The sequence below is a fragment of the Ostrinia nubilalis genome, chromosome 9 (genome assembly GCF_963855985.1).
Source record: "Ostrinia nubilalis chromosome 9, ilOstNubi1.1, whole genome shotgun sequence".
NCBI classification, from domain to species: domain Eukaryota; kingdom Metazoa; phylum Arthropoda; class Insecta; order Lepidoptera; family Crambidae; genus Ostrinia; species Ostrinia nubilalis.
In genome coordinates this window covers 1950478-1977573 of record NC_087096.1, presented here as the reverse complement: position 1 = coordinate 1977573, position 27096 = coordinate 1950478, and the positions used below count along the sequence as shown (strand labels likewise).

The window sequence follows — 27096 nt, the reverse complement described above, 5'->3', positions numbered from 1 at the left end:
ACTTTGTATTTTATATCCTTTTCCTTTCAATTCAGTTAGTTTACTTATGCCTAATGGGATTGCTTTTAATTGAAAATATAAACAAAACTTAGAGAAGTTGTTCTCTCAAGGAATTATTGAAAGAACGGTTTTATTCCTATTACTAACACATCATCGCTTTACGCTCAATCCAGTTAAAAATGCTCGTAATCATCACATTGGTATTTGCCCCTTGAAGAGAGTCTCTCAATATCTTTCTACCATATTAAAAGCAATACTCTCAAATGAAAACCTACAATACCACGAACTATTTGAAAAATGTTATTAGAAACCGCCAACAGACTCCACCTAAGCGCAATTACATTTATTCGCCTTTTCATTATCTTTGCGGATCTCTTTACAAAGAAATCTCAAAGGTTCTGATCTACAAAGTGTAATAACTGAATACCCATGCTCAAGCGGTCAAATGAAAGTATTTTTAATATTGAAAAAACGTCCATTTTGTTTGAGAGAATTATACGCTTCGTAAGACATTCAAAGGGATTTTTTCTATTTACCTTTGGAACCAGTGAACTAATCTGTTAATGACTTATATTAGTGTACAGCTGATTTGCCAAAACTGCTCTAATTGATTTTGGGTAGCAACAGAAACCAATGACGTCACTTAATCGAAGCAACTAAAAATAGTTAGTTGATAGTTTAATTTGGGTTGTCCATGTTAAAGTATACTTTTTACGAGAGAACTTGTACCTTAATATTTATTAGTTGATGGTGTGTCTACTGCCTAATCAGACTATTAAGTTGCAACAGGAGATCAACATGAATAAAATTGATACCAAAGATATCATTAATTTTATTCACCAAAGGCGACGTAGACAGATGACCTCAAAGTATCAGGAAGGCGCTGGACGCAGGCCGCTACCAATAGGCCAATATGGAAATTTTTGGTAAGCCCTATGTTCAGCAACGGATGTCCAGTGGCCGAAAAGATGATGATGTAGAAGTAGCAGATTCCTTTGTAAATTTTTAACTTTTCAGGGACCAGCAGCCTTCCGTGCGTCCATGCTCATGAAGACAGCTTCCAAGCCACCAGCTGACCATGTGTGGGTAGACGATCAGACGCAACCGCTACCAAGGTCTGTGCGCCAGTACCTCCATGGATGGGTCCGGGCGGAGGACCTAGCCATGGATCGGTGGGAGGCTGAAGCTGTTATATTTGAGGTAAAAAGACCACTGATGCAATTCCTTTATGGCCAGGATCTACAGCTTTATTGCCAATAAAAACCCAACTAAAGAAGGCCACATTTGCCCCACATTATTTCAGGTTGAGAGAATTAACGTATTATCTCGTTCATTTCAACCAAAAGACGTTTACTGCTGAACATAGACTCCAAGGATTTCCACAACAAACTTTCTTGCGCTACCCACATCCAGGTGCTTTCCGCGATCTTCTCAAGATCTTCCGTCCACTGAGTGGGACTGTGTGTCTTTTCTACACTACGTCTTCCAGCTCGTGGTCGCCACTCGAGAAATTTCCGGCCGTCAGTTCTTATAGCTTTGATAAAAAGAGCTTTATATGAACCAACACGCGACTTAGCATCTGATAATAAATGATCACGTTATTTCAAGGTCTGTCCATCGTGGTCCAAAAATAACCAATGCGTTGACGCTTCATCACACTTAATCTATAAGCAAATTCCAACATATGAAGGCAATTTACTTGACATTTAATTCCCTCATTCGTCACTTTGACAGGAAAATGACGGAGGCAAGATGTCCGTCATGGACATACAGCTGAGCCACGCCCAGGTTCTTCTGCGGTCGTCCTTTTGCAGAAAAGTTATGTCGGCCTGCTACTTGCTGGAGAGAGTCGACACGTTTATGGTAACTAGATCTTCAAAATCTACTTGACTATGTAATTCGTAGGAGTTCGTAATTTCAAAGTTAAATTAACACCAAAATTAAGGACACGGTTCAAAAACGTATCAAGCTGAAGTAGCAGTGAGTCGGTTATATTGTTAGAGCACCGACGAAAGATGAAATAAACGGGATCCCAAGTGGAACGTGTAGGACTTGCTCGATGGGCTCACGACGGGACACTTTCCTACCTGGAAGCGGATGAATATGAACCATAATTTACGTTATAGGTATACAATTTATTTACCAATATCAATGAAAATGGGACCGACCTGGTCCCTAAAAAGTGAAACGTGGTTGATTGTGGAATTTGTGGACTTCATAAATTCACATAAACAACTTTTTTGTATAGTACAAGATCGTAATCCGAAATGACATCTCTTAGACGTCAGTAATCGCTTTAACTACCAACACTTAAAACTTAAACTTCTCACTTTTCGCAATAAAAACGAGGATGCAATTAGAGTGCACCGCTCAACAAGATAATTAAAATTACAAGATATGAAGTGACAGTGACACAGAATCTTAATTAATTTAACGTGAACGTCGACTTCGTGACCGGAAGATTTCTAATGTCAATGTTTCTAGAAAATAACCGGACTAAAGGGAAGTGGTTATTTCTAGGGCTTATTAAACCTATAAGAGTTAGGTACCTTGAAGTGGCTAAACGTGATTAATGTATGCGTGTTTGTTGAAGTTTCTGAAGATCAAGGAAAATAGAGCCTCGCCGTATTCACTATGGCACTATGTTGCTAGTGGTTAGCTCAGTATAGATCGTTCCATCCAAGAAGACGCGCCCCACCATTCTTACGCTAATGTTTGCGGTACCTACACGCTAAATTATCAATGAGTGCACACGCACACTACAATAATGACGCTCGGATTGCTCGGATCAAACTCCCCGCACCCCACGCTTCCCTCGACCAAAAATTGGTGGGGCGCGTCTTCGTGGATGAACGATCTACAGAGCGACTTGAACAATCTTCTTCTCATAAAATTTACAGTGTTGCTATCTTACGAAACTCGAATTGAATCACCTTATAATATTATCTATGATAACGTACTGTTTATGCAACAGCTATTAACTCCTAGGCCACTTAGTGAAGAATACTAAAATTACTTTTAAAATTATTTACGAAGCAGGAGAAATTAATATTGCAAGATACGTTTTTTTACAGGTTGAGCATCAGTGGGAGAACTTCGCGTTCAGTTTCGCGCCTGAAGGCTGGCGCGCGAGGTACCACATCTACTCTCCAGGGACCAAGCCTGGTGGGGGTCAGCAGCACCGGCCTGGACTGTCCAAGAATGGTTTGCTTCAAGTTTTCATCAACATCATCATCATTATCAAGCCATTTTATTTAGTCTCCAATGCAGGACCACGACTGAGAGAGTCATAACCAGAGGAAAATTATTGATCTTTAGATGCCTACTGAATTAGTTAATGAATTCAGCTTATTGAACGCTTGGTCCTACTACGAAAAATTTAGTTCCTCGGTGTTTCTGCTACCATTGAGAAAATCATACCTATTACTTATAAAAATATTGGTAGAACCACTACAAAGTTATTTTTGTCATGGAAATACCAAATATGATCACGAGAATAGCCCTGATTGAGTCTTCCAAGATGTTTAACGTTCTTCTTCCTTCCAGGGTGCTATCTCGTCCGTCTTTTCTACCTCGGTGCCTGGAGATGCGTCTGGGTCAGTGACCAGGTCCCAGTCGATGCTACTGACTCCCCCCTCCTGCCGTTCTCCCCTCTCCTCAGCAATATGCCAACAGGCAAGCCAGGGCCCAAGCAAGTGATCACTACTGTCACAGCACCGATTGTACATCTGTGGCCTTTGCTGCTCTGCAAGGTAAGTTTGGAAACCTATTTTTTTCCCAAGATCGAATTAATTTCCAAATCCGAATTCAGAATCTTGTGATTACTATCTATTTTCATATGTCCAGGATATCATATCAGTGCATTTGCTCATCTTGGAAACCGAACCCGGTACACGAGAATCATGAATTAATGCAATAAAGAAATGCATCTAGAATTAGATGTATCGTTCGTTCGTTTCAGCCGAAAGACGTCCACTGCTGGACAAAGGCCTCCCCCAAAGATTTCCACAAAGACCGGTCCAGCGCCGCTCGCATCCAGGCACCTCCCGCGACTTTCACCAGATCGTCGGTCCACCTAGTGGGAAACCTGTCTCATTATTATAAAATAAGGCAAAACCGTTATTTTAGACCCTTTTAAATTTCGCAAACATCAAAAGCAACGACTTGAAGAACAAATTAATACGAGTCGTAGCCTTATAATACACAAAAACCTAATACGTTCCATTCTCGTTACACAACACCGCATCTGTTTAACGGAGTATCCTCGTTTTCCGTCATATTTCCCCACTTAACTTGGCTCGGCGAATAATAGCATTATTACAAGGGTATTTTCACTCCTTTCTTATTCTCCGGACCGCAGACCGCAACCAGAGTAAATACAAATGAGTAGGTCATCTTCATAGAAACCCCCGAGCGCTGTTTGTATGTGAGCGCGCGCCAATACGTATGCGGCGCGCACGCACACACTGACAAAATTTAGCGTTGATAGCGGTGAGTTGCCCCGAATTTTGTCAGTGTGTGCGTGCGCGCCGCATACGTATTGGCGCGCGCTCACATACAAACCGCGCTCGGTGCGTTTCTATGAAGATGACCTACTCATTTGTATTTACTCTGCCGCAACACTCAATTAGAGACTGGCTTGCTTCCAATAATGGGGTAAATCTTCAATTTATTTCCCAACCGTACAGTTAAGAAATGTATTTCAAGAAGCGTCTTATGCTGAAGATATAAAGTCCAAATTGTTGCAAATGTTTATGAAATTTCCTTTACTATGATTCAGAAGAATGACGTTTGGTAAGATAGGTAATTTAACGAAGAATGCCGAAATACGTAATAGGTTCACTAGCGTTGTGGTTTTGTGCCAAGTGATAGTTTTAATAGACTTTTTAACAAAATTAAATAAGTTGTGTATTTATAGACAACATAATATTCCAATGTAAAAAAATTTGCTGTAAATAAACTTTAAAAATATTTTAGGTACTTTTTATTGTTGACTTGCGTTGCCAAATTGAACGACATTTTAGAGCTACTAAGTCATCATTTAACTAGAAATTACTCAAAGTAAACCCAAACTTTTTACTGCTTCACTCAAAATAAGTCATGCGCCTCCTCGAGTTTGATGGCAATTCATCGCACGCGACGTTTTGATTGCTAATCAAAATTTAACAGGCTTTGCTAAAGTTGGCGGCTCCTGACATGAATTCTGATGAGGAGCTGGATTCTGTGGAGGACGAGCCGATGCCGGAGTTCAACATGATGCATGCCCTTACGGGGGCAATGAACTTGACTTACAACGTCAGTGGTATGTTAGCTATGATTAGTATTATTACTCATTTAATGATGTTAATTAGGCCCTAGACTTATTTAAATCTTTTTGGCCCTCTTATTCATAATTTTGATTCTCAGATGGGGTGCGAAAATGTGTGTGTAGTGTGTGTGATATACTTATTATTTTTGTATTATCAGATATTGAAGAGCTCTGGAATCTACTCACAACAGAAGTGCCAGTGTTCGGCTGGGATGATGACGATGACACACTGGCCAGCACTGTCAAGTCAAGAAGCACTAAGAAGCCCACCACCAAAGAGGCTGCTGTGGTAAGGATATCAAACTGGCTGACTGATCAAATAAAGAAAAAAAGAAATAACGATCAATTGAATGACCTTTTTTTTTAGCGAAGCTCAATGACATTCGTTACTATCGGCGATTCAAAAAACCACGCACCTTACGCTCTGCCAGGGATCACTCCCGCGCATGAGATGGAGTTGATCGTCAGCATGGCCAGGGACCTGCCATTGAAGAAACCTTTGCCAGAGCCCGGTAAGACACTGGAAAATCTATTGATAGACGTATCATTGCCATCAACAAACAAAGAAGAAGAAGTAGATTTTTAAACTGTAAATAACGTCATGTGAATATTGTGACAATGTGAGATGTATAGGCCAATAGCTTCTCGTTGAAGATGAAAAAAAAATTAAGACCTGAAGAAAAGAATGTGTGGTCACAAACACATTTCGAGACTTTCAAGAGAGTCTCTTTCTGTGGGCGTTAGATTAATCGCAGTTTTTTGGGGCTAATATTACTTTAAGAATAGGCCTTGAAAGCAACGATTACACTGATTACACCTTACCATAAAGAGATACAAATAGAAATAGAACATTAATTTTCAGTTTAATCATATTTTATAATTTAACTGCGCTATTAAATACGACATGCAAAACGATGTTAGCAGTGAGGTGTTTTGAATACCAACAATTTTGAAAATTATTTGCTCCTTGTATTACAGACGTAGCATTATGGAAGCACTACCGGTGGGTAGACTGGGCCCGCAGGCATGGGCTGTACGAGGCGTATGACTGCCCTAGAACTAGATTCCTCAAGGTCAACGGACTACTGAAACTTTCTTATGCACCCCATTTGTTGGATGTACAAAGCACGGAGTCAGTAAGTGCTACATTTGTCATTTAAAGTGACTTCAGTGTGATATTATTGTTACCGTACTTATGTATATTACTTTTTTAATTTAGATCACTGCTGGGTTTAGAGAGGAACACGACAAAACTACTGCTCCACCGGTAATGTTTTCTTTTTTGCTTTCTTCTGATTACAACTATTTTTCCTATGCTATAAGTACCTATACATATTATTTATTTTTAGATCAAAAAAGGAGCTAAAGACGTAAATAGATCTAATACAGGCAACCTTGCAGCCTCACAACAAGCTAAAGATGAGCTTCGGGAGTGGATTCAGTTCAATCCAGTAAGTTTCACCATGCATTACATTCATAAATGCCCTGGAACCTGGTGCCCTGCCTATGTACTGAATAAACTATTTCATTTCATTTCATCATTTTGATGAAGATTCAAAACTTCAAAGTACCTATTTACGAATATAACCTATAATACCTTGACCTCAAATACAAAAGTAATACGCGATACCATTAAAACATTTTTTTTCTAGATCTACGAACTCATCAAGAGCGTCAGCATCGTCTTTTACCCATCGATGTACCAATTCACGTCAGCAGCCAGCTGCCCTCCAATCAGAGTTACGAAAGGAGCTGTCAACAAACCAGTAGACATTGCTGCTCCTAAGTCAGCTCCTTTATACCTTCAAATCGACGGCCCAGAAGAGAACGTCCTAAGAATATCTTTGAGTGCTCTTCATCCGAGGATTCTGATGAACAGCGGAGTTCCAATTGTGGACTACATAGAGCAGGCGTATCTTATTCTGGAGAAGTTTGAATGGTTTGTGGACTGTGAAATACCTGTGGCAAAAGCGTTTGTGCAAACACGAGGGTATGATTCAGTTGAGATCATGTTTGAACCGGGAAGACACATTTGCAGGTACGTGTACTACTGGATTGATATAATTCACTGCTCCGTCGCTTTATTTCAATAAGCATCATCAATTCATCATCATTTATTTAGCTACCCCTTAAAAAGGCTCCATTAAATTCGTTTTCGGTCACTACCAGCTATCTTCTTAAGATCTTCAGCTTTTCGAATAATGGGGTATCGTAGTTTCCATTCGAGATCTTGAATCCACCTTGAATCAATTTCAGAATTTGGGTGCATTCAAGAATGAACTGGCATGTGATGCTGCTCAGTGAGTCCACCCTTCTCTTGGGCACAAGAGATATGATCCACTGTGCTGCCGTCAGGGAATGTCCATGGGCTGCTAGATTTCTTACTAATTTGAGTTTAGCATTCTCCAACTGGATTCGAATAAACAGGTCGAATACAAACGTACTGGCAACCGACAGGGAATTTTATAAGTGAGTAATATTTTACAAATATTTTTTTTTGCAATCAAACTTATTCAATCCATGTGTTTCTTTATTACTATTTTTTTAGATCATACCAGCCAGATCTTACATGGGAACCTGAAGAGGTGGGCTATGACAAATCTCTTCTTCACTGGATGTTCAGACAAGCGCTTCAGTCTTTACTGGCCAAAAAATTACAACCAGTTGACTATCGCAACGTCTGCATTGTACTAAGACGCTACTTTTGCGACCCTGACTTTGGCATACCAGAAAAACCGCGTCCCGGAAAATCTTTGAGGGATATAGCAACTATGGATCCATGTGACTGTCTTGTACCTGAAGCTGAGGAAATAGAAATGGGAGAGGAAATGTTGGAAGAGCAGGTAAACTTGTATTTTCTATTTCGAAATATTATCATAATAGAGATTAGTCCCCAATATTTGATTGTCTTGTCTGTTACGTGATATTGTCTAATTATATTACAATACAAGATAATTATATGTATTTATAGCAAGTTGGTGAAGAGAAGCCTCTCGTAGATGAGGCCAAAATGGCACAACTGCTAACTCCTCCTGTCGATCCTATCACTTCCCAAGTTTGTGAGCTAGCAACAGAAGAGCTCCCCTGTGGGATATTAAAGGAAGAAAGGGAGAAAGTCATCAAAAGACATGAAGCAGCAACGGTTCTTCAAGCTCATTGGAGAGGCACGTGGGCTAGGAAATGTTTGACTGCTCATGTGATTTTTACACCGGAAGTATTGAAAGCTGTGAGTATCGTTACATCTTCAATAAGTCTGTCATTAAAGCTTTAAGTTTTATTTTTATGCTTCGCTGAAAAGTCTTCAGCAAAATGAAGAAAAAGTTAAACCTTCTAAGAAAATAACCGATACTAAACATCAACGTATTTTTCAGATAATGGACAACGCATTTGGAAACCTTGAAGCTCTATCAGCTCTGATGAATGAGTTCTTCGCTATGTACCCCAAAACGAAACCTGCCTACTCTGTCGCTTCTGCACTTACCGGCAGATATGGCTTACGCCAATTTACAGGTTCGACCCCCATCACACCCAAATGCAAGTGGATTCCGTACTTTCAAGGGGTATTTTTTTGCCATAGCTCTGTCAAAGTCCATTTCGACGTGCAGAGCTCATTGCAGTATAGCACCATTGCTGTGTACAATAACGATAATGGAGCACAGATGCCTCAAGTTTATAACGCTCATATTACTTTCGATTTTGAGCCGAATCTTCATGGGTAAGTTGACTTGTATACTTTTCATGTCATCATGACATGATGACTTATCTTTGACCACATTGTGGTCACTTAAATTTCACTTTGCACGCTCAAGGCTATTTCATTAGATATCGCTACGTTTTTCCTTTAGTTTTTCGTATTTAGCAATAGCTATGGTATCATTAATTTAAAACTGAAATGCCATTCACAGCTACACCGTAATGGGCCACGGCACCCTCAACCAGCCCTCGGGCATCAATACAGAGGTCCACTGGCAGTTGACGGTCCTCTGCAGCATCGATGAGGTCTTCCACATCTGCGACAACGACCCTGACGGCTGCAGGGAGTTGCCTCTCCCTCACTCCCACAAACTGCATTTGGATGAAATATTTATACCGAATAGGAGAAATATCCTTGGAGGGATTCAAATTTCGGTGGTGAAGCATGAAGCGGTTAGCTTTAGAGCTGCTGCTACTTCGCCTGATGTAAGTAATCTTTTAATTCTCTAACGCCTCTGTGGTCTAGTGGTAAGACCACCAGCTTCAGACGCAGAGGTCCCGGGTTCGATGCCCAGTGAGGGCAGATTTTTCTGTTCGGTTTGGTTGGTGGTAGGGCTTGTTCTAAGTCCGCCTGGCTAGCTACCACCATCTTACCTAAGTCTGTCGCCATATCAACAATGTTAACAGCATTGTTATGTTCCGGCAGTTAGAGTTAAGATAGCCAGTTCCTCCGTGGTTGAGGATTCCGCTTCCACCTTCGTCCTGATCATCACTTACCATCAGGTGAGATATAGGCCAAGAGCTTTCTCGTTGTGGATAAAAAAAAGTAGTCAGCGCACAGGTCTTATAGGTATGGGCCAGTGAGTGCCTTAGGTATGAGCAGCACAAAAGGGTGTTTTTGGTTATGTCAAATGTCAGTGAGTCTTCAGGTTTATATGCTCTGTCACGTCATAATGCTCTCGTGCCGCTCCCATACCTCAGGCATTTAGCGCTAGACCTATAGGTTCTATACTCAGATGAGACACACAAATTCTTACGATTTTATCACGTTTAATTTTCAGTTGGAGATAGAAGTAATCCTACGGACAACAACAGACGGCGTAGTCCAAGAGCTGGCCAAGTGTTCTGGCAAAGGAGAGGTGCACTGGCCTTACGTGAGGCTAGAGCCAGCTGTTTTACCAGCTACTTCATCGATGAAGAGGACCTCTACATCACAGGCCAATTTAACCACGGTTAGTGTAAATTGTTAATTTTATCCTAATTTTAAGAGGTAGTAATTATGTAGGTTTAATCCCCCATATATAGTTCCCGGTGGTATTGTATTGTAACATCAGGGACACTTTTGGAAAAAAACTATAAACAATTATAATTTTTTAGATCTATCAGCTCTGTTGCATATTAAAGTATTAAAAAATTATGCTGTATTTGATGGACTGGACCTTATTGATGCTCTTTATTCAGGGTCGCGACATCGCCAGTGCTCGATCTCTGAAGTCACCAAAATCAGCAAAACCGAGTCCCAGTGCAAAGAACAGATCGACCACTAAGGTATTATGTTATCGTATTTAAAGTGTCGAATAGCAATAACGTTTGAATTTGAATTTTCATACAAAAAATGCTACATTCTGATTGTGTTTTTCAGTTGAAAAATCTGCCACCCGATCCGAAGCAATATTCAATTGAGTAAGCAACCCTTAATTATGGAATTAATGAGAACACCAAAATAATATAAAAGCAAATTAATGTAACTTCTAAACTGAAACATATCGTATAAAAACTAAAGCAAGTTAAATTGTCTATATGTGCACACATTTCTCCGCCCGAAAAAATATTGAAGTGTAAAGCAAACTCAATATTTCAGGGTGATAGCCCCCAATGGATGGCCACTAACACTAGCTCAATGGAAGAGAGTGGATGAAATACGCAATTCCAATGGATTCACTAAAATTGACATTCAGCCAAAGAAACCAGTGAAAGATAAGGTATTCTTAACTCCATCATACTTTTACTAAGTTATAATTAGCTTTGCATTTAGAAGTTTTGCCCGAAATCGTAATAAGTTGCTTGCGCCCCAAGGTAAAATAATCATCAAAATGGATCCATGTTGTAAAAAAACTATCATGTATACAGGGTGTTAGGTAAATGGGTATATGAGCCGACACTAGCTCATGTTAACATATTATGCATATAAATGGTATGGTAAAGTCAGAAATTTGATATCATCATTTTATTTTTATTAATTTTCATACAAAATTAAATTTCTAAAATCAGATTTGTATGAAAATTAAAATAATTAGGATGATGATATCAATTTTCTGACTTCACCAGACCATTTATATGCATATGTTAACATGGGCTAGTGTCGGCTCATATACCCATTTACCTAACACCCTGTAGAACTTTGTTCATATATCAACTATCAAAATAATGCTAAAAGTTTGCATCAAAAATTATTCAATGGACGTTCTCGCCATTGGCCTCCCCACAAAAAAATCCCTTTTCTTCCAAGCCTGCCTCAGCCAAAGACAAGGAGAAGGAAAAAGAAAAAAGCCAGCCGGTCTCCTCAGCCCACCAGCCTCAGCCAGACGATGCGTACATTGTCTTGGAATGTGCACTGGCTATTGGTGGAGGAGCATACGCTAGGCGTGATGATGAGAGGGACCTGGAGTTTGCAGCAGCCATCAGGTTATGGGACGCTAGGGAGCCTGGGAGGAACAGTAGAGGCGCTCAGATAAGGTAAGGAACTCTACTATCCAGTGTTGAGAAAAAAACTTGATTATCTAAAATCTCTGACACCCGTATTCACAAACGATGCTTGCAGTGTTGAATAGAGCTCTGTGATTTCGTGTGTCACCCTGTGCGTCCACGCGCACTGTGAGACCTCATAGTAATGTTTGTGAATACGGGCGTGAGAGTCTGAGGAAAGAATTCTACTGTCCAGAGATTAGAAATATCGGGATTTTCTTAAATCTATGAGGTTCTAGGTTCTAGGTCACTAAATCTGTGTTAAAGACTCAAGTCTTCGCTTTGCAATTAACAGTTTGGTTAGACAATTTCTATGGACCGAAAGATTATTATCATTAATTTATTTAAGCGAAGCAACAACAGGCCAATTTATTGTGGTGTTGGTGTTGGCCTGGCCGAGTCGAGATCCTCCTCCCTCTATCGCAACGCAAAAATTAAACTATACTTACGAGCAAAAGTATGGAATCACCCCTTTGTGTTCCAAGCGATCTTAAGAACTGAATGACTATGTATTGTATGTATCTATGGTATCAATTTTAAGTTTATAATATCTTCTTTAAAATGGTACCATTTTTATTGATCTTCTATTAGTCATTTAGTTCTTATGATCGCTCGGAATAAATAGGCTGATTCCATATTTTTGCTCGCGAGTGTATTTTAATTTCCGCCGCATGACTATTGTTGTGAACCCACTCGTAACATAAGCATTATTTAGCTTACAAATAATTGAAGAGCTTTTTTCTAATCTGTAACTTCTTGTGACACCCTGTATAAAGAATTAAATAATAATTTTCTTGTATAACGTAATAACAAGAGATTCTGCAGACAGTGTAGGTTTATTTCATTTCGAAACTGCAATAATAACCTGAAACACAAAGAAATAAAGTTCCTCATCTTATTCCACAGTAACATCTGAACTCACATTTTTACAGGAAAATTCCGCTAGCTCGTTTCTCGGGTACAGTCCAAAACAATAAATACGACTGTATCTATGTCGCTATTTGATTTTGAAAATCGTAGGTCGTAAAATCTTAAAAGCTTAGTTCACACAATCACACTCGACGTTAGTCTTATTTTTCCGTGAATTTAATAAGAGGCTTCAAACGAAATACCGTGATGCGCCTTCAGTTTCAGGCATACGGCTTATCTCCACATAAAAAGCAATTTCCCGGTTTATTTTTTTTATCATGCACGCACCAATCACACTTCACTGTGACTTCACTATACAATTTCAAATGACAAAATCTATTAGTTTTATAGTACAGGTAGCTTTTTAAACCACTATTAACGTACCCTCGATTATTATCTCATTAGAAAAAAAAACTATCTATCTAACTACCTACCATAAAATAACTAACAATTTTGAAAACTTGCAATAATTTTACCTTAAATAGTAGAAATAAGTAGCCTAACTACTCATGTTCATATTCATATTCATATTCATTTATTGCATCCTGTTGTACAATTAGGTGTTTACAAATAATTATGTCTAGACACAAACAAGAGCCCTGTAAGGGCATTGCAAGTTATTGGAAAATAACAATTATTGAGTTTAATAAATATTTAGATGTCATGCTTATTTCAATAAAATTAGATTCAGTAACAATAATAATTATAAAAGGTCAGTAGTTAATTATGGTCATGGTATTAATAGAATGTCACCAACAATAAATCAACAACAATGTATGTCATAAAGGAGTACCTACACAATTATACAATCATTATTTAGTAATTACAATCTTTCATCAAAATATTCTTTTAAGTTGTAATATGCCTTTTTAATGAGAAGTGTCCTTACTTCACTATCAAACTTTCTACCTTGGAGGGCTTTTATAGATTTCGGCAAGTGATTGTAGACTTTAATTGCCATATAATACGGACTATTTTGAAATAGCGTTAGTCGTGCCGCGGGCACTACGAGGTCATTTGCGCGTCGCGAATCACAACGGCGTGACGTGTCTCCTATACGCTGGAAAAATTTGCTGTGCTTTCTAACTAATCGACATAACTCATGTATGTATATGCAAGTAGCTGTAAGAACTTTGTGCTTGACAAATACCATCCTGCATGAATCTCTCGGTGCTGTGTGTGTTATAACCCGGAGGCACCTCTTTTGTAAAACAAATACCGCAGGTGCGTCGGTTGAATTACCCCAGAATACAATTCCGTATCGTATCCAAGCGGCGGCAATGTTTATCTTTGACTGTACCTGTTATATTATCTTTATTCCAGGAAAGATTTCAGGGCCGAATTCCTGGAAGCGCTGCCTCCGCCGCCGTCTGAGAGTTTACATTCGCTAATAGAGGTACACTTCATAATAGTTTATGTCCACAGCTTACAAGGAGGTTTTTGTTTGGATAATCATGGTTGTTGACACCTGGTTGGTAGTCAATTGACATACTTTTTATTTATGAGCTGTCAAAATAAGACTGATTTTTTATCATCATCATTCAGGCGTAGTAGTAGAAGGAAATTGATCCTACTAATCATCATCATAATTGATTCAGCCATAGGACGTCCAGTGCTGAACATAGGCCACCCCCAATGATTTTCATATTGCTAGTGTGCCGTATACACACATAAGTTTTCTATGTATTAACTTCTATTTAAATAAGTTGTCATGTAAAATGAGTCAGTGTAATACAATTGATCGGAGCAATAAACATCGTTCAAACCACAAGTATTGTGTCGTCTCTCATTAATTACACTCACCCCGCGCAAACACGCGCACATTGGTGACCCGCGACATGCAGACCACGCAAGCAACACCAGAAGACAAAATGGAACTATCAGCAGTGACAGTGTCTTCAAGGATCCCTGATTTTTGGCGTGACCAACCCCGACTTTGGTTCGTGCAATGCGAGGCGATACTGGGACCGCAAAAATTAAGCGACGAAGCGAGATACAACTTGGTGGTCACAAAATTGGGAAAGGAGGTCGTCGAACAAGTTAGCGACATACTACTGAAACCTCCCGAGTCTGGAAAATTCGAAGCCTTGAAAACTCGCCTAATGACTGTCTACGAGGAATCGGAGATGCGACAGTTCCAAAAACTCTTAAGTGAGATGGAACTTGGCGACCAGAAGCCCTCCCAGCTCCTGCGTCGCATGAGAGACCTAGCTCGCGACAAAATACCCGACGAGACTCTAAAAATCATGTGGCAGAGCCACCTTCCGTCGTCCATTCGAGCCGTGCTTGCCGTCAGCGATGTCCAGGTTTTGGATAAATTAGCCGCCATCGCTGATAAGGTCATGGAGACCTCCAGACCCATACAAATATCCGAAGTTCAGGCGTCACCTTCAACCAGTTCAAACGGTTACCATGCTTTTATTTTAGCTGAAATAGCTAAACTAACCATGAAAATTAACGACATGGAGAGAAACAGAAACCAATCAAGGAATTTCAACAATAATAGAAATCGTTGGCGATCGCGATCCACGTCACGAGGTCGTAACCAGAGCCGACGCACGCCCGACAGTCCTAATTGGCTTTGCTTCTATCATCATAAATTCCGTGGTAGAGCTAAAAAATGCGTAGACCCGTGCTCCTGGAAAAAGGATGATCATCGTCAGGAAAACTAGATCAGGTGCAATCGCAGGCGGAGATATGCACCATATCACCTGTGAACCGCCTTAGTGTGACCGACAGCCGTAGTGGTTTGAATTTTTTGGTGGATACAGGTGCGAACATTTCTGTATTACCAGTGCCTAGAAAACCATTTTATCAAAATCAGTGCAGTGACTATAAACTTTATGCTGCAAATGGCAGTGAAATAAAGACTTACGGCGTCAAAACATTAGAATTAGACTTTAAATTACGTCGATCCTTTCGCTGGACTTTCGTGATTGCAGACGTTAAACGCCCTATTTTAGGTGCCGATTTTTTAAAACATTATAAACTATTGGTGGACGTGTATAAACGAAAACTTATAGACTCAGTGACTAATTTACGCTCAGAGGGAACAGTAACGTCATCGCAACAAACCTCTATTTTCACCATAGACTTACGTAGCGAATACAGTGATCTTTTGTGTGAATATCTGGACATAACTAAACCGATGTGTTTTAAAGACACTCCTCGCCATTCCGTAGTGCACCACATCGAGACCACAGGCGCACCCATTTTTGCGAAACCGAGGCCATTGCCTCCCGATAAATACCAACGTGTGAAAGCCGAATTTCAAAAAATGCAGGCAATGGGCATTTGTCGACCATCTAACAGCTGCTGGGCAAGTCCCTTGCACGTCGTTAGCAAGAAAAACGGAGACATAAGACCATGTGGCGACTACAGGAAACTTAATGTCATAACTGTACCCGATAGGTATCCAATACCTCGCGTACAAGACTGTACGTACCTACTAGCCGGAAAAACAATATTTTCACGTATAGACATACAGCGAGCATATCATAACGTGAATATTGCTGACGAAGACATAAAGAAGACCGCCATAACAACCCCATTCGGTCTTTACGAATTTCCCAAAATGATGTTCGGATTAAAGAATGCTGGACAAACATTCCAGAGATTCATGCATGACGTCGTACTACGCGATATAGACAATATATTTATATATATTGATGACGTCATCGTAGCTACAAACTCGGAAGAAACCCACAAACAGCAGTTAAAAAAAGTATTTGAACGTCTAAATAACTTCGGAATGTCTATTAATTTGGCAAAATGCGAATTCGGAAAATCAGAATTAAACTTTCTCGGATTTCATATATCAAAACAAGGATTGCGACCATTAGAAGAGCAAGTAAAAGTTATCACAGAATTCCCAAGACCACAGACTGTTCAAGAACTTAGGCGATATTTGGGAATGCTAAATTTCTATCGAAAACACCTTCCACGAGCAGCAGATCTTCACGCAACTTTGAACTCATTTTTGGTCAATTCTAAAAAGAATGATAAGCGACAGATTCCTTGGAGCGATAACAGTATCCAAGCGTTCGAACAAAGTAAACTCAGCTTGAAAAAAGCGGTAACTTTGTCCTTTCCATCAGCTGACGCACCGATTGCCTTAATGACCGACTGTTCTAATACGTGCGCTGGAGCAGTTTTACAGCAGAAAGAAGGAAACAAATGGAAACCATTAGGATTTTTCTCCAAAAAACTCAGTGACGCACAACAAAAATACAGTACATTTGACCGTGAGTTGTTAGCAATATATATGGCTATCAAACATTTTAGATATCTCATCGAAGGCAGAAACTTAATCGTGTACACCGACCATAAACCGTTGTTTTACGCGTTAATGAACAATTCAGTTGGCAAAAATGACACACCTCGCCGTATAAGGCATCTAGATTTCATCATGCAATTTTGCTCATCGATTCATCATATAACTGGAACAGATAACGTTGTCGCAGATACTTTGTCACGAATTTCATCTATAGAAACATTAGAAACGCCATCTCCAATAGATTACAAGGAAATTGCCAAAGCTCAAGTAAATGATGAACAACTGAAAGAAATGATGCAATCGAACACAATTAAATTGAAACAATTATTTCTACCTAATTGTGACACACCCATATATTGCGAAGTATCGAAAGACTCAGCGCGACCATATTTGCCTCCACAGTTTCGGATATCTGCCTACAAAGCGATTCACGAAATCAGTCATCCAAGTATTCGCGCCACTAGAAACATGATTCGCGATCGATTCTTTTGGAAGTCGATGAATAAGGACGTTACCAAGTGGACAAGATCTTGCCTAAACTGTCAAAAGTCCAAAGTCCAACGTCATACAACATCACCGTTTGGCAACTTCGTGCATAGCAACAGATTCGAACATCTTCATATGGATATAGTGGGACCCTTAAGTTACTGTGATGGCTATCGCTATATAGTAACCATGGTAGATCGAAGTACAGGCTGGCCAGAGGCCTATCCAGTAAAAGATATCACAGCCGAGACTGTAGCCAACATCATATTCTCAGGCTGGATTTCGAGATTCGGATGTCCTTTACGTCTAACCACAGATCAAGGTAGGCAATTTATTTGAGTCGTGTTTATTTAGCCACCTTGCGAAGAAAATGGGCATTTCAAAAATTAGGACCACTGCTTACCACCCTCAGTCGAATGGACTTGTAGAAAGATGGCATCGTATGCTCAAAACAGCTTTAATTTGCCGAGGAAATACAGATAATTGGGTTACAGAATTACCTGCCGTACTTTTGGGCTTAAGAGCAAGTTTACGCGACGATACGCAAATAAGCGCCGCCGAATTAGTTTATGGCGAAGTACTGAGGTTACCTGGAGATTTCTTTCAGCCGTCAACGCAAGATATCTCTGAAAACGAAACTTTCTTACAAAACCTTCGACAGAAAATTTCACACTTATGCGCTGTCCCTAGAAGAGAAATCAGACAAGGCAAAATATTCGTACATTCTGGTTTAAAAGACTGCACACACGTATTTGTACGTGACGACAAAGTAAGAAAACCATTAACGCCACCTTATCTTGGCCCATTCAAAGTCATAGAGAGATCGGACAAATATTATAAAGTATTGCAAGCAGATACAGAAAAAGTTTTTAGTATAGATCGCTTGAAGCCAGCATTTACAATTGAGTCTGAAGAGCTCTCACCTAATAAGGAAAGGCATTCTGTAAACAATCCGATAGTTACAAGATTTGGACGCATCAGCAAACCTGTCGTACGCTTTGCGTTATAATTATTCGTTCCCGAGCATTACGTACGTCACGTCACGTTCTACTCGTCAATAATCAGTCAACTTTATTTCATCTAAACATGGGAAAAGGGTCAAGCAAAATCGAAAAAGAAGAAATAATCATCGCACAAAATGGTGCTGGAAATTCTGCATCTGCTGCTGAAGCCAATCACCATCGCCAGATGCTCCAAAGCTTGGAAATGTATTCGACAATAACTGTCGTCATACTATTCGTCATCGTTGGATATTTCTTATGGAGACGCTGCAAAAACAATTATGGTAGATACATGCGGCGGGAGCTCCAAGAGCTTCCTACCTGCATCGTCGAGCCCACGGCCAGAGCTGAAGGCAGGCGCAGCCGCCAAGGCTACGCACCTTCGCAAGTCATCGGATAAAAGTGAAATTGTGTCGTGCAGTGCAAAAGTCAATTTATCAGTGAATCTAAGTGTAATAATTCAGTGTATAACAAGTGTTATCGCGTATCTCTATTAGATAATATTTTTTTAAATAGCAAATTCTATTTTATTTTAACAAAATGTGTATTTACTGTGTACTAATGTATTTTAAATGGTACCTATGTATACGCATAATATTTTATTATCTACACTAATGTCATTGGTTAAAACTCTCGAAAATAATTGTAATATTTATTACGTTCTTTACATAATGTGACTTATATTTTTTTACATACTTTTTTTCAAATTAATGTGTCATTACTTAGTTTCTTATTTTTAAATTAAATTCACGGAAATTGTATTAATATTATAAAACATTGCAAACCTTGTAATTTATGGCATAAAAATTAATAAACCCGTTTGCATAATATATTTTTTGAGTTTGTATAACATTTGAAATTTTAATAAATGTGTAATCCGTCACTTATTAATTAATAAAATTATATCAATGTATACGAAATAAAATCAATATAAAATGGATAAACATAATAAATAAAAATGTGGACAGAACGTTACTAATTTTTAGCAAATTTTTTAACATAGTTTTTTTTAACTTACTTTATACTTATTAATTTTATTTCCTTTTCAAAGGGGGAAGTAATGTGCCGTATACACACATAAGTTTTCTATGTATTAACTTCTATTTAAATAAGTTGTTGTGCTGTGTGGGGACGGCCGTAAAAGAATACTTTTCCCCACCGCCAACAGGAGGCGTGTCGTAAGAGGCGACAAACTCCTGTAGCACCGGACGGGCAGCAGCGTCTGCGTGCGAAACCAAGCAAAAAAACTGCAATCGCCAACCCGCCTGCCAAGCGTGGCGATTAGGGCAAAACCCTCCAAATGGTGGTAAAAACAAAAAAACGGCCCCTAGTCCCCGGCGGCCCCACTATCCCGGACCACGGTAGCGGTCACGGTAACGGTGGGGCAAGGGGTGCGAAGAATCCCCGGGGATGCCAGGCTACCAACACCGACGACCTCTGGCCCTGGCAACCTATAACGCTCGCACACTGCGTACAGACGTGAAGCTAATGGAACTCGAGGAAGAGTTGAGCAGGTTACGGTGGGATATCGTAGGATTATGTGAAGTCCGAAGAGAGGGGGAGGACACCATAATTCTTAAATCCGGAAACCTGCTCTATTTCCGGGAGGGCGACCAGCAGTCCCAGGGTGGTGTCGGGTTTATCGTCCACAAGTCCCTTGTCAACAACGTGGTCCAGATCGAGAGTGTTTCGGCGAGGGTAGTGTACCTGATACTCAGAATCACCAAACGGTATTCGCTGAAGGTCATACAGGTATACGCACCGACCACGGAACACCCCGACGACGAAGTGGAGACCATGTATGAGGATATTTCCAGAGCCATACATGGCTCCCGGTCCCATTTTACCGTTGTGATGGGGGACTTCAACGCGAAGCTAGGTAAACGAAGCGATAATGAGCCGAAAGTGGGGCAATTTGGGTACGGAGAGAGGAACGCACGTGGCCAACTGCTGGCTGGCTTTATGGAGAGGGAGGGCCTCTTTATGATGAACTCCTTCTTCAGAAACCCAAAACAGCGAAAGTGGACATGGCTGCATCCCAATGGCGCTACAAAAAATGAGATAGACTTCATCTTGTCGACGAAGAAGCATATATTCAATGATGTCTCTGTGATCAATTCGGTCAAAACAGGAAGCGATCACCGAATGGTAAGAGGCACATTGAATATCAGACCCAAGCTCGAGAGATGTCGACTGATGAAGTCTACGCTCCGCCCAGCGCCCATCCAACTCCAAAACCCCGAAAGCTTTCAGCTCGAGTTGCAAAATCGTTTCGAATGCCTAGGAGACTGCGAAAATGTGGACAAATACAATGACAGGTTCGTGGAAATTGTCCAAACGACTGGGTCTAAGTTCTTTAAAACCCGTCGTTCAAAAGGAACCAAAAAGATCTCTGACCTCACCAATCAACTCATGGAAGAGAGACGGAACTTGGTTCTGCAGTCCTCTGAAGATGCTGCTCAGTATCGGCGCCTTAACAGACAGATCTCCAAGTCTTTGACTCGCGACCTACGCCAATTTAATACAGACCGTATTAAAGAGGCGATTGAGCGAAACAAGGGCTCTAAAGTGTTCGCAAGAGATCTGTCTGTTGGCCAAAGTCAACTGACCAAGCTGAAGACAGAGGATGGCAGAGCCATTTCGTCGGGGCCGGAGATATTGGAAGAGGTCGAGAAGTTCTACGGACAATTATACACGAGTGTACGTGCACCTGTCACAAATCTAGCCGAAGACCCAAGAGCTAGACTGACCCGACACTATACCGAAGATATCCCGGACGTCAGTCTGTACGAGATTAGAATGGCTCTCAAACAGCTGAAGAACAACAAGGCACCGGGTGATGATGGAATCACGGCTGAGCTTTTGAAGGCAGGCGGAACGCCGGTACTGAGGGCTCTTCAGAAGCTGTTCAATTCCGTCATCCTCGAAGGAAAAACGCCTACGACATGGCACAGAAGTGTGGTGGTACTCTTCTTCAAAAAAGGTGACAAAACCTTATTGAAGAATTATAGACCCATCTCACTTCTGAGCCATGTCTACAAGCTGTTTTCAAGAGTCATTACGAATCGTCTCGCTCGCAGGCTCGACGACTTCCAGCCTCCCGAACAAGCCGGTTTCCGAAAAGGCTTTAGTACCATAGACCACATACATACGCTAAGGCAGATTATACAGAAGACCGAGGAGTATAATCAACCACTTTGCCTGGCGTTTGTGGATTATGAGAAAGCCTTCGATTCGGTCGAGACCTGGGCAGTGCTACAGTCTCTCCAAAGGTGCCAAATTGACTATCGATATATCGAAGTGTTGAGGGGTTTGTACAAAAACGCCACAATGTCGGTCCGCCTCCAGGATCGGGATTCGAAACCTATCCAGTTGCAGCGAGGGGTAAGACAGGGAGACGTCATATCTCCAAAACTGTTTACCACCGCCCTGGAAGATGTCTTCAAGCTTCTGGACTGGAACGGATTTGGCATAAATATCAACGGCGAGTACATCACCCACCTTCGATTCGCGGACGATATCGTAGTCATGGCTGAGACCTTGGAGGATCTAGGCACAATGCTCGATGGCCTCAGTAGAGCCTCTCAACAAGTGGGCCTCAGAATGAACATGGACAAGACAAAAATCATGTCTAATGTCCGTGTTGCACCCACTCCTCTGAAGGTTGGAGACTCTACACTCGAAGTTGTCGACAATTATGTATACCTGGGACAAACAGTCCAGTTAGGTAGGTCCAACTTCGAGAAAGAGGTCAATCGTCGAATCCAACTCGGATGGGCAGCGTTCGGGAAGCTTCGCCATATACTCATGTCCGAAATACCGCAGTGTCTCAAGACGAAAGTCTTCGAGCAGTGTGTGTTGCCAGTGTTGACATATGGATCCGAAACGTGGTCGCTTACTATGGGCCTCATAAGAAGGCTCAAGGTCACCCAAAGGGCGATGGAGCGGGCTATGCTCGGAGTTTCCCTGCGTGATCGAATCAGAAATGAGGAGATCCGTAGGAGAACCAAAGTAACCGACATAGCTCGCAGAATTGCTAAAATCAAGTGGCAGTGGGCGGGGCACATAGCTCGTAGAGACGATGGCCGTTGGGGCAGGAAAGTTCTCGAGTGGCGACCACGGGCTGGAAAACGTAGCGTGGGCAGGCCTCCTACTAGGTGGACCGACGATCTGGTAAGGGTCGCGGGAAGAGCCTGGATGCGGGCAGCGCAGGACCGTTCATTGTGGAAAACCTTGGGGGAGGCCTTTGTCCAGCAGTGGACGTCATTTGGCTGAAACGAAATAAGTTGTCATGTAAAATGAGTCAGTGTAATACAATTGATCGGAGCAATAAACATCGTTCAAACCACAAGTATTGTGTCGTCTCTCATTAATTACACTCACCCCGCGCAAACACGCGCACACTAGCAATATTTTCTGGCAAGGGAAAAATTGAAAGTTGAAAGTAGATTCCAAAGCTACAAAAATTGAGGTTTTCAGCAAATGGAAAACTAATTCAGTATTCAAGGCTAGAATTAAGTGTTTTTTAAGAAGTTGTGTCTTACTCATGGGGTTCGGATCTGTCCCACTTCTTGCTCCCATCCCAAAACTCCCATAACTTCTGTGTAGCCAAGAGAATAGTGAATGGAACTGTAATTAAATTAATCAAAAGAACATTTTAGGAATTCTACCAAAGCTAAGTATCCTTCTACTACAAGGTAAATGATAAGGATTCATAGGAATTACGAAGTCATATTACTGCGTAATCACTTGGAAAATATTAAGCTGGAAAAATAAATTTTCCAAGAAAAAGTTATTACTGAAAGTACTTACTAGATACTTGAAATTATCTGAGAAGGCTTAATTCATATTAAAGGGAATTTTTCGTCAGACTTACCTTATAATATTCTGAAGTCTCCAATAATAATAATGTTGCTTTCTTATAGGAATCTTTTGCTGAGGAGCTTGGTGAAGAGGAAAAAAGTAAGTAAGATCCACTGGGTGAGTCGAGTTAGGTATAATAATATTTTTTCTTGCGGAAGTGATATTCTTATTTGTTTTGTATAGAGACAAGCACGGTAAAATGAATGCTAGAGCTGAGATAGGAAATTCCTATTTCTTTTTTACTTAATGTGAATAAAAAAGAGTGAGGGATTTCGCTTATTCCTAAATAAACTTTATAATGAGGGTTTTCGCGATTGAAAAATCCGCCAGATGGCAATACGTAGACGCAAAGTCCAAATGCTACATGATTGGTTATTTTTGACATGACATTGACAGATATGTCAAAATCCACCAATCATGCAGCATTTAGACCTCCCGTCTACGTATTGCCATCTGGCGGATTTTTTAATCGCGAAAACCCTCATTGATGTAATTTATAATAATATTGTACTTTTGTCGTATAGAAGAGCCACAACAGTTGCAGCAAGGACCGACGCCGGCCACGGAGAGTGGAAGTGAGTAATTGATTCTTCAGGCAAAGAGAATAAATGCCTTTGGGTCAGCTGGTTCTCGTAATTTCTAACATAATATTCACTCTTAAAAATTATGGGTCTACTTAAACAATTGTCATATACATACATAGTTTCAACTTATTTAATGGCTTGATCGTTCACAAACATTTTTCGATTCTATAAACATATTTGGCTATGTAAATATATGTATTATGTCTCTCTCTCTCACCCTCTCTAAAATTGGACGTCCTAAATAAACATAAAATATTTGCCTAATCCTTTTTTTATCAGTCTGGGAAGTTTCACTTTTAAAGAATTCGATTTGATTGATGCGATGATTGGATTGCGTAGGTACCGGACTACAAAGCTAACTGTTGTGGTTGCAAAATGGGTGACCAATGTCAAAATTATTGAGTTAAGATTTTTTCAGCAGTTATAACTGCCTTGATTATATAGCAAATAAATAAATTCTAAATACGTATATTATAATATGAATTTAAATGTTTTTCCTTCAGTGTTGGAGATGACCGTCGAAAGCGAGGAAGAAGCAAGATATTTGACAATGCCAGAACAACTAAAGGACAAGTTCATACCATTGTACTTTTTGCCGTTCTGCACGAAGGAAAAAGACGAATCGGAAAGGTGAGACTTCGGAAACTTTCCGATTGAAACGTCAGTGCCTGTTGATTTGAGACGACGTAACTCTATTCGAGGGGAAACTTTGCTTCGATCTCGATTCAGGCGCTAAAATATACGTAGCCTTGTTACACTATGGCTGGAAAATCCATTTAAATGTAACTACATATGTTTTGATACATAATTTTCAATTTATTAGAATTTTATATGCCTATTTTGAGAAATGATGAGTGCTCAATACGAAGTATCATACTTAACTTCTGTAAAAATATGAAATTACAATTCAAAGAAAAGAAGGTACAGAAGCCATTATAAATATATTTTTTTTATTATTTTCAATTGAATTACCTATTGATTAGTAAATACCTTATTCTTATACGAATGACAGCGAATCATGCTTAACACTGTGGATCTATGTACCATCTTAATACGAGAATTAACACGATTATTATGAATAAATAATGTACTTAAATATTTACTTCATAATCGCCTGACGCTTTGGTCGGATTACATCAACTACGCAGTTGCAATATTGCCATAAAAAATATACCTAATCTCATTGACTCTACTGTTTGACCATAGACCATAACCAGTCAATAATTTGAGTTTCTTTCGCCACTTCTTCTCAACACCAGCCGATATTATGGTCCCTAAGTAGTGGTAAGGCAAGTTATATTTAGGACGTGTATAAGTGCCCAGAAAAATGCCCACTTTATAGATTTGGAATTTGGAGGTAATATTACTTATCTAATATTATTTACCTTCCACCTCAGTATCCTCATATCACCTGACATGGCGGAGGCAGCGAAGAAAGAAAGACACGCGCGCATCGAGGCAGCGCTCGAAAGGATGCGAGAGCTGCAGCATTACAATGAGCAGTTCGTGCTGGGGCGGCAGAAGAAGAGGTGCCAGCTCTTGGAGAAGCTGTTCGTTGGTATGTATTAACAGGACCAATATTATCTTGGTTTGCTAGCCCTGTAACACTTGTGTAACCAGGATCTCATCATCTCAGCCGTAGGACGTCCACTGCTGAACATAGCTAGGCCTCCCCCAATGCTTTCCATGTTACCCGGTTGGTAGCGGCCTGCGTCCAGCGCTTTCCTGCTACCTTTATGATGCCGTTGGTCCAGCGACGTCATAGCCAGTCATTCTACAGCCTATGAAACCCATTTGTTGAAGGTTGAGTAAAGAGTATCCCATCAAAAACAATACTTGTCAAAAAAACCAGGTCTCGCAACTCAGTTGTTGAAACACGTGTAAATTAAATTATTTAGTGCGATGGCCAAGTCAATAATTTATGTAAAACGTTAAAGATTTCCTGGCCTGGACTTGGTATTACATGGATCTCACAACTTTTTACCGTAGAACAACTGAGTTGCGAGACTTGGTTTTTTTGACAAGTATTGTTTTTGATGGGATCTCATTTCTTTTTGTATTTTGTAAACAGCAGTTATGTATCTAGAAAACTGGACCGAAATTGAAAAATTTTACTCGACTTGGCGGTTGCACTACCGTGCCCCCAAATATTTTAGTTTTTTCTTGATTCATACACCAAACACTACTTATATTCCAAATTTGAAGCTTCTAGGTCTGCTAGAAGTGCCCTAGAATTTTGATGATCGGTGAGTCAGTGAATGACAAAATTAAGTAACTTTGACCCGTTATAATTCTTAAACTACTGGTTCAAATTGAATGAAATTTTAAATATACCGTGTCTTTACAATGCCTGCATAGCTAATGAAAATTCAGCCTTCTAGTTTTATCCACAACGAAGTTACAGGGGGTCGAAAATGGCCTGAGTTGCTTCGAGAAAAGGATGGTACGGCCGTGCCGCTTTTTTGCTCGACTTGGTGGGGGCACTGCCGTGCCCCCAGATAACTACTTGGCTTTAATGTGTTCTCGTATTACCTACTTACTGCATATTATAATATAATACTTACTTTTTTATCGCTTCCTAAAAGCTGCTACTTCGTACGCATTATACAAAGCCATAGCTATACATAGACTATAGTATGACATTGTGTGTCAAACTTTTGGCAAGATCCTGCATGAAAAACGCACTTTTCCCATAGCTGCTTTCAGCAATCGTACCTTGATCATCATCTTACCAGGTGGGATCAGATCAGACTGAGCAAGGTGTAAGGAAGTGACACCTATGGTAATATTATTTCCAGATTCTCAATGGAACCCAGAGTTAAACGAAGTGCTAGAAGAAAGAGACGACGCTATAGCTCGAGAGACCCTAAACAGAACACTATCGGCGACTAAAAAGAAACTAGATGCTAAGAAGAAGTAACTGAATAAGAAAAGAAGAATTTGCGTTAATTTCACTGAAGAGGGCTAAATGTTTAAGTTTATTGTTATTGTTAAGAATTCAGTTTTAGTTTAAGCCACGATACCTACTAAGTTGATGAAGTATAAAAGTTATGATGAATATTGTGGTTTTTAATTCAATATTTTCTCATTTGCGAATATCTAGGACCGTTGTCACCCTCTAACACATAAATTGAGGGAAGTGCTAGTGGACAGATAAGATTGCTTACTTAGCAGACCATAATTATGCTATTCCAGAAATCTCTTATCGAGAAGTTACTCTAAATATGTTTT

The 27096-nt window shown here is 40.2% G+C and overlaps 1 protein-coding gene across 1 annotated transcript; it reads left to right on the top strand.

Annotated features, from left to right (window-relative positions):
* Positions 1-1137: 1137 nt before the first annotated feature.
* Positions 1138-26854, top strand: LOC135074898 (uncharacterized). The gene is made up of 27 exons (XM_063969272.1): positions 1138-1200; positions 1735-1863; positions 3075-3204; positions 3547-3752; positions 5170-5302; positions 5467-5597; positions 5676-5820; positions 6287-6444; positions 6528-6575; positions 6658-6759; positions 6961-7346; positions 7565-7777; positions 7857-8151; positions 8280-8534; positions 8680-9023; positions 9214-9487; positions 10063-10233; positions 10463-10549; positions 10644-10684; positions 10863-10983; positions 11511-11737; positions 13979-14051; positions 23344-23380; positions 23806-23856; positions 24369-24495; positions 25263-25423; positions 26664-26854. Exons 1-27 carry the CDS (start codon positions 1165-1167, stop codon positions 26783-26785), a joined length of 4203 nt encoding a protein of 1400 aa, XP_063825342.1. The 5' UTR covers positions 1138-1164; the 3' UTR covers positions 26786-26854.
* The last annotated feature ends 242 nt before the right edge of the window (positions 26855-27096 follow it).

What these genes read in the sequence shown, in the direction of transcription:
- LOC135074898 (XM_063969272.1), top strand. Translation starts at nt 1,165, where the DNA reads ATGGATCGGTGGGAGGCTGAAGCTGTTATATTTGAG. An exon ending in GCTTGGTGAAGAGGAAAAAA is followed by an intron (nt 23,381 to 23,805) that starts GTAAGTAAGATC and finishes TTTGTCGTATAG; the next exon opens with AAGAGCCACAACAGTTGCAG. An exon ending in GAAAAAGACGAATCGGAAAG is followed by an intron (nt 24,496 to 25,262) that starts GTGAGACTTCGG and finishes CTTCCACCTCAG; the next exon opens with TATCCTCATATCACCTGACA.